At 42.1% G+C, this 15515-nt stretch overlaps 2 protein-coding genes across 3 annotated transcripts in view; both read right to left on the bottom strand.

Moving 5' to 3' along the window:
* Window positions 1-15515, bottom strand: part of hspa12a (heat shock protein family A (Hsp70) member 12A) — a 373254-nt gene that overhangs the window by 147141 nt on the left and 210598 nt on the right. The gene's annotated exons all lie outside the window — the stretch shown is intronic.
* Window positions 1-15515, bottom strand: part of shtn1 (shootin 1) — a 41093-nt gene that overhangs the window by 16973 nt on the left and 8605 nt on the right. For both annotated transcript variants that reach the window (XM_086257989.1, XM_086257988.1), the window contains exons 4-6: window positions 9793-9887; window positions 5544-5712; window positions 2228-2325 (exon numbers count right to left, since the gene is read on the bottom strand). In XM_086257989.1, coding sequence (XP_086114115.1) covers window positions 2228-2325; window positions 5544-5712; window positions 9793-9887 — 362 coding nt within the window. The remainder of the gene's footprint in view (window positions 1-2227; window positions 2326-5543; window positions 5713-9792; window positions 9888-15515) is intronic.

Consider the following 15515-nt stretch of genomic DNA (forward strand, 5'->3'; position numbering starts at 1 on the left):
GGCTCCCTTCTCCCATCACTCACGAACTAGACCCCGAGATACTTAAACTCCTCCACTTGGGGCAGGAACTCGTCCCTGATCTGGAGTGGGCACTCCACCCTTTTGGAACACACCCTCCGGTCCCCCTTCTTAAAGATGGGGACCACAACCCTGGTCTGCCCATCCAGAGGTGGTGCCCCTGATCTCCACGCAACATTGCAGAGACGTGTCAACCAAGACAGCCCTACAGCATCCAGAGCCTTCAGGAACTCGGGGCGGACCTCATCAACACCAGGGGCTCTGCCACCAAGGAGTTGTTTAACTGCCTCAGTGACCTCGCAGAGATAGGTGAGCCATCCACCTCATCCCCAGACTCTGCTTCCTCCATGGAAGACGTGCCAGTGGGATTAAGGAGGTCCTCGAAGTATTCCTTCCACTGCCTGACAATTTTCTCAGTCGAAGTCAGCAGCGCTCCATCTGCACTATACACAGTGCAGGTAGAGCACCGCTTTTCCCTCCTGAGTTGCCTGACGGTTTGCCAGAATCTCTTCGAGGCAATCCAAAAGTCTTTTTCCTTGGCTTCTCCGAAATTCCTCCCACACCCGAGTTTTTGCTTCAGCCACCACCCACGCCGCGTTAAGCTTGGCCTGTCAGTACCTATCAGCTGCCTCCGGAGTCCCACGGGCTAACCAAGCCTGGTAGGGCTCCTTCTTCAGCTTGGTGGCACCTCTCACCTCGAGTGTCCACCATTTGGATTGGGAATAACCACCACGACAGGCACCAACTGCCTTGCGGCCACAGCTTATTGCAGTGGCTTCGACAGTGGAGATGCTGAACATGGTCCATTCAGACTCAATGTCCTCAGTCTCCCTCAGACTGCTGGTGAAGCTCTGCCGGAGGTGTGGGTTGAAGATCTTGGCTGTCGGAGGGGTGCTTTACTGAGCTTCAGGTCCTGGAAGGGTAGAACATATGAATGTCCCATAGCAGCTAGGTTCCCTAACTTTTGGTAGCTGTTGAAAGGATAAAGTTTTGGTATATCAGTGGTTAGAAATACCATTAATACTTTAGTATTACCTTAACACAAAGTCAGGGCTGACCCGGGACCATTGCTGTGAGTCACAGCATGAAGGTCCTTTCACAGCAGACGCATTCACTTCTAACTGAGAGCGCAAAATTTGTTGCGCTGGCCGCTGCGCTGTCGTTTTCTTGCTGCAGCTCTGCGTGTACTAGATGCGCCTGCTCCTTGTTGTTTCTGTCTCTGACTTTATGTCCTCTACAGGAGTTACTGTTGTTTTATCTTCAAATGTTCAATAAAAACATGTATCGCTCATTCACAACGAAGAAAGCTTTGTAACTATCCTACTACTGGTGTCTTCCTACATACTAGTGAAGACTGTGTCATTTCCACAATGCTGCTCCTTCTCGAGGTCCACAGAGCCGTTAAAGTCTCTGGAGGTCCCTGTGTGAGCTCGTAAACCTGTGACACAAAATTCATCGGACTCGGACACGCACAGACTGTTTTCCTTCGTGGTGATGAAGGAAAACGCTGGGCTGGCATGTAAAAGAGCATTTATCCTTCCAGGACCTGCAGCTCCGTAAAGCACCCCTCCGACAGCCAAACCCATCTGTTCTCTGATTGGATTGTTTCATTTGTGATTGACATGACATTGACCAATCAGCTGAAAGGAAGAAAAATCGGGTCAAAATTCGTACTTGTAAGTTGAAACTGTCACACATCCAGGGAACCAGAGCGCAGAGTTTTACACGTAGACCTATGCAAACAACACTGTAACTCATGTAAATACTTTTACAAACACAAATTCTCATCTATAGAAGCACAAACATAACATTTTAACATGTTTAAAGGTTACAAAACTCAGTTCACAACTAAGCATTTGATTTACAAGCACAAAATATTTATGACCACAGTTTGACCACAGACATGGTCCTAACATTTAACTTACAGTGCACACCTGCCTTAAATGTGACTCGTTGTGTGTTCCCTCTCGACTGCAGCAAAACAGAGATGTGGCAGCACATGACAAACCTCTGCCATGCAAAGTGCAGCTGCACACACAGTGGATCCCTTTCTGTCCTCCGTGCTAATGTGTCACTGTTATTATTGTTAGGAAACAACAATGCAGGGACACATTTTGCACATATTCACTACTAAGAACTGGGAATCTGCATTCACACGCTTGCTGGCCAAAGTATTCACAACAGGGAAAAAGAAATATTAAATACTTACTTCCTCCTTGGTCGCCCTCAGTAGTTCTCTTACTGCCTCAAGATCAGAGAGTGCTTGATTTTTCTCCTTAACTGTCATTTCCAACTTATTTTGCAGCGCTAAAAAAAGCAGCACAGTTAAACAATGTTGTTGTGCACTGACTGTACAACTGTGACATTCTGTGGGTTAACCTGTGTTTGTTTCGTCAAATAAGAACATTTATTATGTAGAGCCAAACCTCTTTGAAACGCTGATCAGTTCTAGTCTACCAAATAATACCAAATGATTGAAACACAGTAATTCATTCATACTGGTGTTACGTTCTCGTTTTTTAGTTTGTGCTTATAGACCGTGCCTAACAAATGTCATACAAACAAGAAAACACAAATACTTCAAACTTTGTCAAAATTGTCTCTGAAACTAAAACTTTATTAGAACTTATGAGTCAAATAAGAATGCTTCTTTGAGTCGGCGCCCTGGACTTTAGCGCTTTAACCACTAAAACTTCCTTTTTTGAAGTTCAGGACTGCAGAACTTATATATATATATATATATATATATATATAAAAGTTCAGCACTGCAGAACTTTTATATATATATATATATATATATATATATATATATAACTAACACCCAGCACGCCCCTGCGGGCGGTTTATCCTTCAAGCTCGGGTCCTCTACCAGAGGCCTGGGAGCTTGAGGGTCCTGCGCAGTATCTTAGCTGTTCCCAGGACTGCGCTCTTCTGGACAGAGATCTCCGATGTTATTCCCGGGATCTGCTGGAGCCACTCGCCTATCTTGGGAGTCACCGCACCTAGTGCTCCGATTACCACGGGGACCACCATTACCTTCACCCTCCACATCCTCTCGAGCTCTTCTCTGAGCCCTTGGTATTTCTCCAGCTTCTCGTGTTCCTTCTTCCTGATATTGCTGTCATTCGGAACCGCTACATCGATCACTACGGCCGTCTTCTTCTGTTTGTCTACCACCACTATGTCCGGTTGGTTAGCCACCACCATTTTGTCCGTCTGTATCTGGAAGTCCCACAGGATCTTAGCTCGGTCATTCTCCACCACCCTTGGGGGCATCTCCCATTTTGACCTCGGGACTTCCAGGTTATACTCGGCACAGATGTTCCTGTACACTATGCCGGCCACTTGGTTATGGCGTTCCATGTATGCCTTGCCTGCTAGCATCTTGCACCCTGCTGTTATGTGCTGGATTGTCTCTGGGGCATCTTTACACAGCCTGCACCTGGGGTCTTGCCTGGTGTGATAGACCCCAGCCTCTATGGATCTTGTACTCAGAGCTTGTTCTTGTGCTGCCATGATTAGTGCCTCTGTGCTGTCTTCCATATATATATATATATATATATATATATATATATATATATATATATATATATATGGGCTTTCTTATTTTTTCCACTTTTTGTAAAACAACAAATCTTAAATTTCATGGACAACATAAAAACATTATATTTCAGCATTAAAAGGATCATGTTGAGCTTTAGTGGTGAGTTTAACCATTAAAAAATACTCTTTTAGTTTAATTTAGTGCAGCTGTGGCTTAAACCTGTGCTGTGCCGATACGTTGGTTAAGAACTGTACGTGTCCAAAAATGTGACAAATGGAATAAATCTTGAAATAAAGACGTGTTAATACAAACAGCTCACAGCAGGAACAGTCTGAGACATTTAAACAGGGTACTTAAGCAGAAGAAGGTCGCTGACACCAAAAGCTGTTTCAGGTACAGATGGATTGCCTTCTGGTGAGCAGAACGAGGATTTCGTGTCATAAAATTTTCAAGCGAAATACTGAAAATGATTTGAACAGATGAACACAATCGGTGTGATGTACTTAGCTCAGAACCTACGAGAGCTCGTTTGTTTGGCTGGGATCTACAGAAGTCTGTAGCCAAATATCTGGTGTTTCATCACAGGGGCTGCTTTGACTAGCTGTCCATTAACATGCAATTATGAATTTTCAAGATAATAAGCCCGCAATCTTTGCAAAAGTCAACTTATTTCAGTATTGCCTGTATCACAGCATATTATTTGCAAATGACATGATTATCTGTCCCTTTTAATGCCAACGACATGAATGGAAAAGCATCATCGAGTATAAATCCATTATCACCGGAGGTATAATTACTGTTTGACTAAAGGAACTGACCATGACGTGAGCCAGAGGCAGCTGGAGGAGAAAATACGTCTGCAGTGCTGAACTTCAGTCAGCTGAAAACTCTCAGGACATCTGCCAGTTATTTTATGCACACGTGCGCAACACACCTAATATTTTTTTACTCTAAGGGTGTAGACGTTATACTCTTCATGTCATCTGTAAATTGAATTTTTGGTGAAGCTAAATTTCACACTGTGATGGACGTGGCAATGGGGCGGGCTTAAACCTGTCGGGGTCTGAGACCCAGCATCTTGAGTTTGTTTTTTCTGTTCTTGACTTCTTATGTTAGAATCATGTTTTATTCTTGTTAAGGATGTAGTTGAGTTATTGCATATTTCTGATTAATGAGAAAAATTCTGGCATATTAGTTTGTCTTAGTTGAGTTTTAGTCTGGTTGATGTTTGTCGCTTCGTCATGTCTGCATCTCCATGTTTCCTGTTTTATTTTGAAAGGTCCATTGTTCCCCTGCTCAGTGTGTTTAGTTTTGTTTCCCCTGTGGCGTCATGCTTCATTCTACTTCCCTCCTTCCCCTCCTGTGTTTAAGTCCTCAGTGTCAGGTCGTCTGAGTGTTTTGTTACCACTGTTCATGCTCGGGGTTATTCCCCGTCTACGTGTTTCATGTCTCCTGCCACAGTTTACAGAGTTCGTTTAGTTTTCCCAGTTTAGGTTTCAGTTCTCTTGTTTTGCTTCGTGTTTTTGTTTGTTGGCATTCAGTCCGATAAAACGTCTCTCTCTTCGTTACTTTTCGTCTGCTTTTGGGTCCGCTCCATAAACACGACCGAACCATTACCTCTAGAATCCAGGTAATTTGATTTCCACTCATTCAAATATGTGAGAAACTATGTGCCACGTGAAGACTTTGAGTAAAGTCCTTGTAAAATGAAGAGTCAAACACAAAGCACATGGATTCCAAACTAGATTTCACCTCAGTGGTACATTCCCTTCTTCATTCATCCATCTTCTAACCCAGAGTTTGTCTTTGCAGTAACTTATCACTGCCAGCAGATGCAAGTAAATGTACCAGTGCACAAGTGCTTTCACAGCTCTCCTTGTGACCAGTGAACACATTCTTGTGTTCAAATACTCTTTGGTGAATGAATGAATGCTGTAGGTGAGGTCTGTCAGCACAGTGTAGGCTTTACTTTCTACGGTACCTGAGGTGGAGGTGCAGCACTGAGGAGACAGGCAGTCGTGGCTCGATGCATGCAGGTCCTCACTCTCTTCTGCTTCATCATTGAGGTCGATGTCAGCGATGGTCTCAGGGCTGATGTGAGACAGCAACATCATACTCTTCCTCTTCAGAGAGCGGTTCTGCCTGTCCAGCTGTAGCATGCAGGCAAAGGAAGTGTAATGTACTGTCAGAATAAGATCATAAAGACACCAACTGAAGTTCAACACACCTGCAGTCAAGTCCATAAGTTTTTGGTGCCCTTGCACACCAGCAAAGTGGACTTTTAACATTAATTAAATACAAAATACTTTTGTATTTAATGCAATACAAAAGTATTGCATTAAATATTTAGGAAATACAGCCATCTGAATACATTATTTCACGTTTTCTCAAGAGTAACTGGACTGACTGACAAGCTGTTTCATGGCATTTTAACTGGACAGTGAGGACAGTGAGGACAGTAGGCCATCGCTGGGCTCGAACACAGATTGCAGTGCCAAACTCAGCAAGAGCAAAACATCTGAGACCACAGGAGGCAGCTCAAATAGATTAGAGCAAAATTCTTCTCTTAGTTAAGAAAAACTCCTTCACAACATCAAACCAACTCAAGAACACATTTCAAGGATTACCAAGTTCCACAGAGAGACCTTCATGAACATAAATATGCCCATAAATGCAACAGCTGATGCTATGTGTAGAAATGCTTTGAACATTTGCTCTTTAGTCACGTCTTCATCGTTTCACATAATCGGTGGCAAATTCATTTTACAGGAAACAAAGTTGAGCTCAAATCATATTTTGCTTGTTTTCACCAAAGTACTGATACTTCTATTAAAACAATATCTTCTAATGTGCTGCATGTCCTAGCTGCAGTAAACTGTCCTGGTAACAAAGCATTCATGGGTTTTATACAAGTAGACAGTAGACTGTAGACCACCAACATCTAAAGAACATAAACACAACTCGGACAGTCCACTCACAGAACTGCAGTACAACATGGCAGCACCACTGTAGTAGGAATAACAATTCATTTTAGCTGTTAATATTTTCACACTCCGTTATAATCATTGCTACAGGAGTGTGTGCTTCTCTGTTGAAACATTATACTTTATTAGCATTATATATATTTATATACTTATATATATGAATTAAGGAGACCAGTGGTAAGTAAAGCATGAATGAAAGCCATGGCCGTGGGACTGATGCCTCTTATGCACGCTTCTTGATGTCACCTGAAGGAAGAAAAGCCCCTAAAGGGAAGAAAAAAGTAAAGGAAATAGAAAACAGGAGCCATGAAAGAAGCATTTATTAATGGCATCCCGGTGAGAGCGGATTGCAGCAATTCCATCTTTTGATGACACCCTTCAGACGACAGCTTTTTTTCTGAAATGCAATCAACAATACATAACATGGAATCACATTCTTCTGATAATAATCTACAATCGGTGAAAGATGTACATCTAAAATTACATACTTAGATGACTCGAGGCTGACATAACAGTCGGCTAGCGCTCTCTTTGGAGGTCGCCATTACAAAGTCACAGCCTTGATCATACAGCAACACAAAAACATTAAGCATCAAAGCCACATTCTCCTCTGACTGGTTGTAAATTGCTAACCCCCTCCAGCTGCTTTTAAATCAAAATGTTGACGAGTTAAAGAATTGCTCTAAACTTTGGCTTCTTTCAGAGCGGCCTTGGAGATATTTGTTGTGCAAAATTACCATCATTGGGGACAGAAATTAACATAGAGTTTAACTTGCCGTCGTGGTGTGTTCCAGCTCTGATTTAAATGCAAATGAGTAATAAACCCACGTTAACACAGTGTGCACAGGAATGGTGACTTTGGAGTATTGCTGCTGAAAGGCCAGCGTAATGTTTCAGACTGTACTCTGCTTATGGATTTATGGTGAACAAACGTGATGCTTTTAACATAAGTAAGTTAATAATTAATAAATGGATTTATTCTTTGAAATAGCTAAGGACTATTGCTGTCCGCCCCACACACCCACAGCACAGGGAGTGTCTGGTTATGGACGTCGCTTTATATGAAGAAAGAAGCCGTTAGTGAAGCAAAGCGAGCACATCAAATAAAGCCTGAAGGAGAGTCGTTACTTAGACCAAGCAGCCTTTTAGCCAGAAATCATAATTCCTTCCTGAAATAGCACAGTGCTAGCTGTTAGCAGCCGCTTCACTGGACAAAGCCTGAAACATGATGTCTGTTCTGTGCTCAGTCAGCTGCAAGTGAGATTCACAATAATCCTGGACAACATTTCAAGACAAATACAGTTTGTCACATCTGATTCTCTGTCATTAGTTCCAAAGTATGCTGTTCATCTTTGAAACGTTTATTTTACAAAACAAAATTTAAAAAGTAAATTAGGAAGAAAGGCAGCTTGTATACGACTAGTTAGAGAAACACCTACTTCAGATGCTGCAGTGCAAATCTACGTACTGCAGCTGCTCGTGAGCCTCGTAGCTCATGTGGAGACTCAGCAGCACTTTTATTACCTCATACTCACGTTACCTTTTTCTACTCTGGGAGGGGCTCAAGCTTCACTTGACCAATTTAATAGTTGTAAATATCTCAACTTTCTAAAGCTGGACTCCTGGTAACCGCTGGTTACTGCTGTTAATGCAACTGGAATAGATTTATTTTATTTGACTAGTAAAGTTATAGAAGTCTGTTTATCAACAGTGCTTCATGAATCTGGAGAGAAAAGGCTACTTAAAAACGGTAGAGTCACAATTCTAACTCTACCAGAAGCTTCTTCAGTTCAGAACTGAAGAAGCTTCTCTGATGAGAGGTGAAACGTCTTCAAGCAACTTAAAGAAGTCCAGACGCTTTTCTTTCCAAGCTCCTTAGACTACGATGACCTGGATGACTGAGAACCTTCACAGACATGTTCTGAACTTTTGATTGAATATTTGACTAATGTAAAAATTCAATATTTGCATAGGCAAGTTTTAATTTCTATCATATCTGTATCATATTTGCTACGGTTGGTAAGTGTGCTGTGCGATTTAAGCTCCGGGCTTCCTGTGGTAACACAGCTGGTACTGATCTTTGGTAAAGTTTCATCAGGGAGGCATAGTTGGCCTGTTACAGCAGATGACAGAAGCTGAGCTGATCCTTAATCATAGGAACTGTTGATCACCTGAGGTGGGACAATATCATCCACCTTATCTTTGTCACCCTGAGCTACTCATGAGGAGGCGAGCAGGACTCGCGGGGGTCAGCAAACACAAGGAGTCAGATATGTTTCATGGCCACTGCTGAAACACAAGATTTCTATGATCAATAAGAATATCTGTCTACTGCTCAGTGCAGTAAAACTCCTTTAATATAAACATATAGACCTGATGTAACATTAACATCAAATATTTTAATACTCAAATGACACTAGTAATAATTTCATTTGTTATTTGCTGGTTTAGAGGTTAAAAAACCTTTTAAACATAGAGACACAATTAAGTAATTAAGTGAACAAATGAGTAAGTGATAATGTCAGCAGATGATCAGTGTGTAAATGGACTGATTCTTCCCCTGAAGCACTCAAAGCGCAGCAGTCACTCATTCACACGAGCGCCTTTTCTGTGCTTAAGTGCTTTTTATCCAACGTTCACACACAGTCACACTCCCGTGGATGAAACTCGGAGTTATCCTTGCCCAAGGATATTTGGGATCGAACCAGCAACCTCGCGATTAGCAGATGACCTACTCTGATGAAAAAGCCCACCTTCACTGTAATTCTTCCTCAGTCTCCAACTGTCCACACTCGCGTCCAACCAGGTGGACTCTGAGGGCTTTTGTGCAGAAATTGAATGAGAAATGATTACTGTGATAAGTTCAGCACCAGTGGGCTGCAAAATCACTATGTGCCAGACTCCCCCACTTTCAATCACAACTCGCATTTTGGCAAGGACTCCAAAAAATTGTGCTGTGAATCAGAAGAATCCAACGCAATTTTCTACACTGAGCCGTGGGGACAGGAGCGGCGGCAGAGGACCAGAGAGCGCTGTGATTGTAACCCTGCGCTCAGATAATGTCATCACAAATGGCTGATTGGACTCTAACATTCACTTAGGAAAGCCGGTTTAAACCAACATTATTTTATTACTTTATTCTTCTCTTGTTTTACTTTAATGACACCGTTTTAGTAAATGTGAAACTGAATCTGAGCACGCATAGGAAATTAGTTCAGATCTGATTTAACGTAAGGTCAACTGTACCTTGGAGGCCAGCGCTTCAGCACTTTCTCTGCACGTTCGCTCAATCTCCAGGTTCTCCTGGATGGCGCTGACCTCTTCAATGACCATCTGAGAGACTAGAAAACACAGAAAAAGACAAGATGAAAGGAAAGACGGGAAACGGCTTTTTCAGTTTCACGTAACAGAACAAATAAAAATAGTAAAATATGACAAACATCACATCCTACAACACCGATGTGAGGGAATTTCATGACTAATATCTTTCAGTGTTACACGTGGTTGTTAAATTCTAAGCTTACACACTATTGGATACATTTGTTACGATGCTGTTTTAAAAGCTCATCATCCGTTTTGTATGTTAGAGTTAGTGTTTGTATTAAATAGCATGACTGTCAAATGTATTAATAGCTATTAATATTTTTCTGGGTGTTGCTGTCTCCAGCACCTCACAGACTCGGTTATGAGGACAACAGGTTATTAAAAAACACAAGTCAGTGTTTAAACAAAGCATATGTGTGAATTTTACAAACGAGTCATTAGTATTGATGAAATATGAAAGGCTGTACTCATGTGAAGAAGAACTTTAACATCAACTCATGAACAAAAGGTCGTGATGGAAACAAAGACAACAATTAGGTTTTTCTAAAGGACGATGCATCCCTGCAGCTGACGAGAGCGCCGTAACACTCGACACCTCAGCACTGAATGACCTCATTAGAACGAGACTTTACACCGAACCTCATATTTATTTATGAGCTCATATTCAGATTATTAACCCCGTTTTTTATTTTCTTCATCCGTGTCTGATTGAATAGACGAGGAAAAGGATAGAGAACCAGAATATTAATAAAGGGGAGTGTTGTGCAAGTATTTCAAGGGTGGACATGAGCTTCTCTTTACGAGTCATGACGTGTGATGCTACACCTCAGCCCGGGTGGGAACATTTAATTCTTTACTAAATGGTGACAAGAAGTGATTTTTAATTGATATTACCTATGACAATGGCAAAGGAAATACATGACCAACACATTTACCGCTAACTGCGTTCTGGGTTTAACGCTGGTCCCGACTCATGTAAAAATCCACACAGGCCATGTTTGGTGGAGAAAGCAGGAGCTCACACAGCAGAGAGGAGCGTGGGAAAGCTTTCACTGCACACTGCTTCTATGTAACAATAGCAGTTAAGCTAACATTGCTGGAGTTTTCGTTTTCTTTTCTTTAATTGACATTTAGGAATAACTGTACAAAACCATCAGCTTCAACAATTTGTTACATGTATTTTTGCTTTTTTCTCTTTTTAAACAACTAAAATATCCATACAAAAGGAGGGAAAGAGAAAAAAGGGAGCAAAACAGAAAAAGAAAGAAAGAAACAGGCATGTAGGGAGTGAGATTTTACTACTATTAATATAACTAATATATCCTCTAATATATCTTCTAGTACTTAACACAGTCAAAATCAAAATCTGGCCTGCGTTTTTTTATATAGTCCATCCATTTCTTCCATCATGATACAAACAGGTCCTCTTATAGTTCATATCTGCTGGCCTGTTCTCCATCCTGTAAATGTCCATTGTGATGTCCATCCACATGTTCATAGCTGGGCTCTCAGGAGAAAGCCATTTTTCTGTGATGGCTTTTTTACCTGCTGCCAGTAAAATATTAAACAAGTATTTATCGTTCTTTGTCCATCCTTCTGATAAGTCCAAAAAATAAAGTTTTACTTCCCAAAGGTAAATAACCTCCAAATATCTCTCGTATTGCTGCATGTATCCCCTTACAATACGTTTTAATAACATGACAGTCCCAGAAAATATGATAGTGATTTGTGCGGGTTACCTTCATAGTGAGATTTTTGGTGAGGTGGAATAAAATATCTTATCAGGCTTTTCCACCCAAATTCCCTCCAGCTCTGTGAGCTGCTACATTTCCATATGTATGTCCATATTGTTGTCCTCCTTTATCTCTATTCCTCCCTCCATTTCCCATTTTGTTTTGATATATAGGGTCGAGTGTAATTTCATATTTGTTAATCCCTTATAAAGGCCAGATACAATGCCTCTGTCTTTATTTGAACTGTATGAGCTTTTAAGGAGTTTTATTCTTCTTTTGTTTCCGTTCTGCTTTTTTGATCATGTCTGGTTTGATCTGTGAGGCAAAGTCCTGAAAACAAGCCAGAAACACTAAAAACAATCTCAGCACACTTACCTTTTTCCTTTGGGTTTTCAAGTTTTCATTCATACAAATATAAATGTGCTCTGAATAATGTAAACATGTCGACAGTTACCTGGATGTAGAGTCAAGAGGGTCTGTGGGAGCTGTAGTTGGCAGAAGCTGCCTGCAGCAGGGATGATTACAGGAAATGTGTCAAACCCCCCAAAACGAGACTTTTAAGAATAAAATAGTTTGTGTCCCACGTTGTACATACTTTAGTCTTAATTTGAAAGTTTTACATGAAACCTGTTTGGCGTCTGTCTTTTGTCATGTTTGTTGTGTGTTCAAAGCTTCCAGGCAGTAAAAATAAAGTGTGGATGAATAGTAAAGGTCAGATTATCGATGCAGAGAAAAGGTTTGACCTGTACAGCAGAGCGTAAACCCAGTGACAACACCCTGGCACCACTAAAGACACTGAAGGTGATTTATGAGTGTAACTGAACATGCAGCCGTCCGATTCACTGTCAATATGAAACTCTGTGATTAAACAGTTTTAGTAAAACATTGGGAACAAAATCTGACGAAACTCCAAACAGCAACGTTTCAAGCTGCAATCGTACCTCGGTAGGAGAAGAACACCCTAAAGACTGCCCTGCCACTTAACTAATTAAACATTACAGCTGAGTGAGGGAGAAATTAAGCATTAGTGCCACTGCCGTGGGCAATTCCTTCCCCCCGGTGACACCTAATTAAGAAGTTGATGAACGTCAGCGCTCTGCGATATCCACTCTGCCGTCCTCCGTATCAGGCGCTCAATAGCACTTAGCTGCCAGTTTTCTTCCTCAGCCTCTTCTCTGTCGCTGTCCAGACTCGGCAACCTACGAGAGGGCGCCTCGAACTAAATGACGTGTTAATTATAATTACTGGTAGCCATGGTAAATAAACAGCGCTGGAAGCGTTGCAAGTATATGAGCACGAGTCCACAGGGGGCTCTGACACATCACAATTGGCATTCTTAATTGTAAGTTTCAGCCTCCCCATCATTGTCCCTCCATCTTTCCCCCCCTCTTTTTCACGCTTGTCTTTTTTCATCCCGCTCTCAGGAACGACAGTGATTACCCCTGTGCCGACGTGCTACATAATGGTATCAGCGCCGTCAACGGAGCAGTGAATTAAATTGTATCTGCAGCCGCTGCGAAGCCTTGATGAGGGGGGCAGATGCCTTTGTGGTGTTATCATTATAACACAATGGTCATGTTGTCATCAACCTTGCCATTGCCAATTGAAAAGGCACGATTGTGTGTTGGGGGCTTTTCGTCACATCCTCCCACAGCCCCCGCTCCCCTCCACCCACCACCCACCCAACACTTCTGCCCCACCCCCAGCCGTTTCGTTGTGAATAGGAGCAATTTTCTAAGAGCTATGAAATCACGTAATAGGTCCTAATATGCAGCTGCTTGGCACAGTCAGGCAGCCTCTATTAACGCGTAAGTCAAACACAATATGTGTTTTGGCTGGAGAATCACTGAATACATGAGTACAGGCCAGAATTATTCAGATGAAAATCCACACAACTGTCATGGCTACAAAGACAAACTATTTGCTCCTTCCTTTGACATGTGGTGCCCCATTTCAAATTCTGTCTCCACTAAAGTGGTCATAGCAACCTGTAAGGAAAATCAATTGAATGGTGCAGCGGAGCACCTGAAATGTGTTTGCAATCCCGGGAAGCGATTAAAAGCTCAGAAAAGGAGCTGGGGATGCAAGGGTGCCGCTCACGTGCCATTATCTGTATCCAGGCTCGTATTTCCACAGCTGCAATCATTTTCAAACAACATAAATTTATTACAGTGCGCCATCTTACTGGTAAATAGGCCCGCTAGTTTAGCCTGCAGCTAACTTTTCCAAGTGTGAGTGACAGAGATTAGGGCTGCCACGATTAGTCGACTAGTCATGATTACGTCAACTATCAAAATCGTCGACGACTGATTTAATAGTCGACGCGTCGTTTGAAGCTTTGTAAGATCCTGAAAGACGCAGGAATAAGTAGCAGGATTTAAGAGTGTAATAACGGACTGAAACAGAAGATGGCAGCACTGCATGTACAAGGATGCCAGCTGCCGTTAAACCCCAAAGAAGAAGAAGAAGAAGAAGAAGAAGAAGCTGTGTCCCAGAATTCATAGCGCGGCCCTGCTCAGTTTCCAACAATGGCGGCAGCTAGTTAGTTTTAATGTTACTCTTATTATTCTTTCTGGGTCACAAAATAAACGTTTAACATATTTTCAGAATGTAGCTGTGTAAACCTCAAATATCTGCTCAGTTTATCAGGACACCACATATTTTCAAAAGCGCTCCGACGTTTTCGGAGACGTCTGTTACCCACTAGCTCGATAGTTAGCCGGGGGCTAGGTCACTAGAGCCGTGAGAACACCGGACTCCCTGCAGATCGTTTTCAAACCCACCGACGTCTTTCGCTACTCAGGTTAAACATGATATATAAGTCACTTAGATAACTTAAAAATGTTATTGTTTGGCTTTTTTTCAGTGTTTTATTTGTTCCTGAGTAAATCTGTTTGGCTGAGATTAAAGTTATAGTTTTTACACAGCTGAATAAACATCAAGCAGACAGCTGATCATCAGAAGTGTGAGATGCTGGAGAATATACTCCGGTGTCCTGTTATATTTTAGATAGCAAGGAGTTTATTAAACTTCACCGAAACAATCTGCAGATTTCATTAAAATTTTATAAACTATCATCTTGTCTTTATTTTTAGTTAGCACCTTAAAAGCTTAAAGCTGTAAGCTAATGATAGTTATATAAGAGCAGATGCTGCTGGTGCAATAAGCTGTAGTTTTACGTCCAGTGGATGATGATCTGATTAGTCGACTAATCGCAAAAATAATCGGTGACTAGTTGACTATCAAAATAATCGTTTGTGGCAGCCCTAACAGAGATATCATGTTCCTGCTAATGTCCCATACCTCACTGTGCTCCTATCTGTCATCAGTCTTTGTTCTTCAATCAGATTTTTTCATGCTTTTGGTGTCATTTTATAATACAAACAATGTAAACAAACTCACTGTAATGCTGTGTGTGTGAGATTGCATGTTGGACTTTTACTAGCCACTAAATACCTGTACCCCTGCAGAGACTAATGTTCAACCTGTCATGTCTATTTTGTACCATAGAGCAGTGTTTCCCATCCTTTTGGAGCCATCCATCCATCCATTCATCCATCTTCTTCCGCTTTATCCGTGGCCGGGTCGCGGGGGCAGCAGCCTAAGCAAAGAGGCCCAGACCTCCCTTCGCTTTTACACTCAGCTCTCTCTTCTCCACGACGGACCAGTCTGTTGATCGTCTGTTGATCTCCGGCTCCCTTCTCCCATCACTCACGAACAAGACCCCGAGATACTTGAACTCCTCCACTTGGGGCAGGAACTCATCCCCGACCCGAAGTGGGCACTCCACCCTTTTCCGGCTGAGGACCATGGCCTTAGATTTGGAGGTGCTGATTCTAATTCCCGCTGCTTCACACTCGGCTGCGAATGGTTCCAATGCGAGCTGGAGGCCCTCACCTGATGAAGCCAACA

Source organism: Aulonocara sp. 'chitande type north' Nkhata Bay, linkage group LG13, assembly GCF_057382095.1.
Source record: "Aulonocara sp. 'chitande type north' Nkhata Bay isolate Kocher_YH1m ecotype deep benthic linkage group LG13, A_spYH_male_GT1.1, whole genome shotgun sequence".
Taxonomy (NCBI): domain Eukaryota; kingdom Metazoa; phylum Chordata; class Actinopteri; order Cichliformes; family Cichlidae; genus Aulonocara; species Aulonocara sp. 'chitande type north' Nkhata Bay.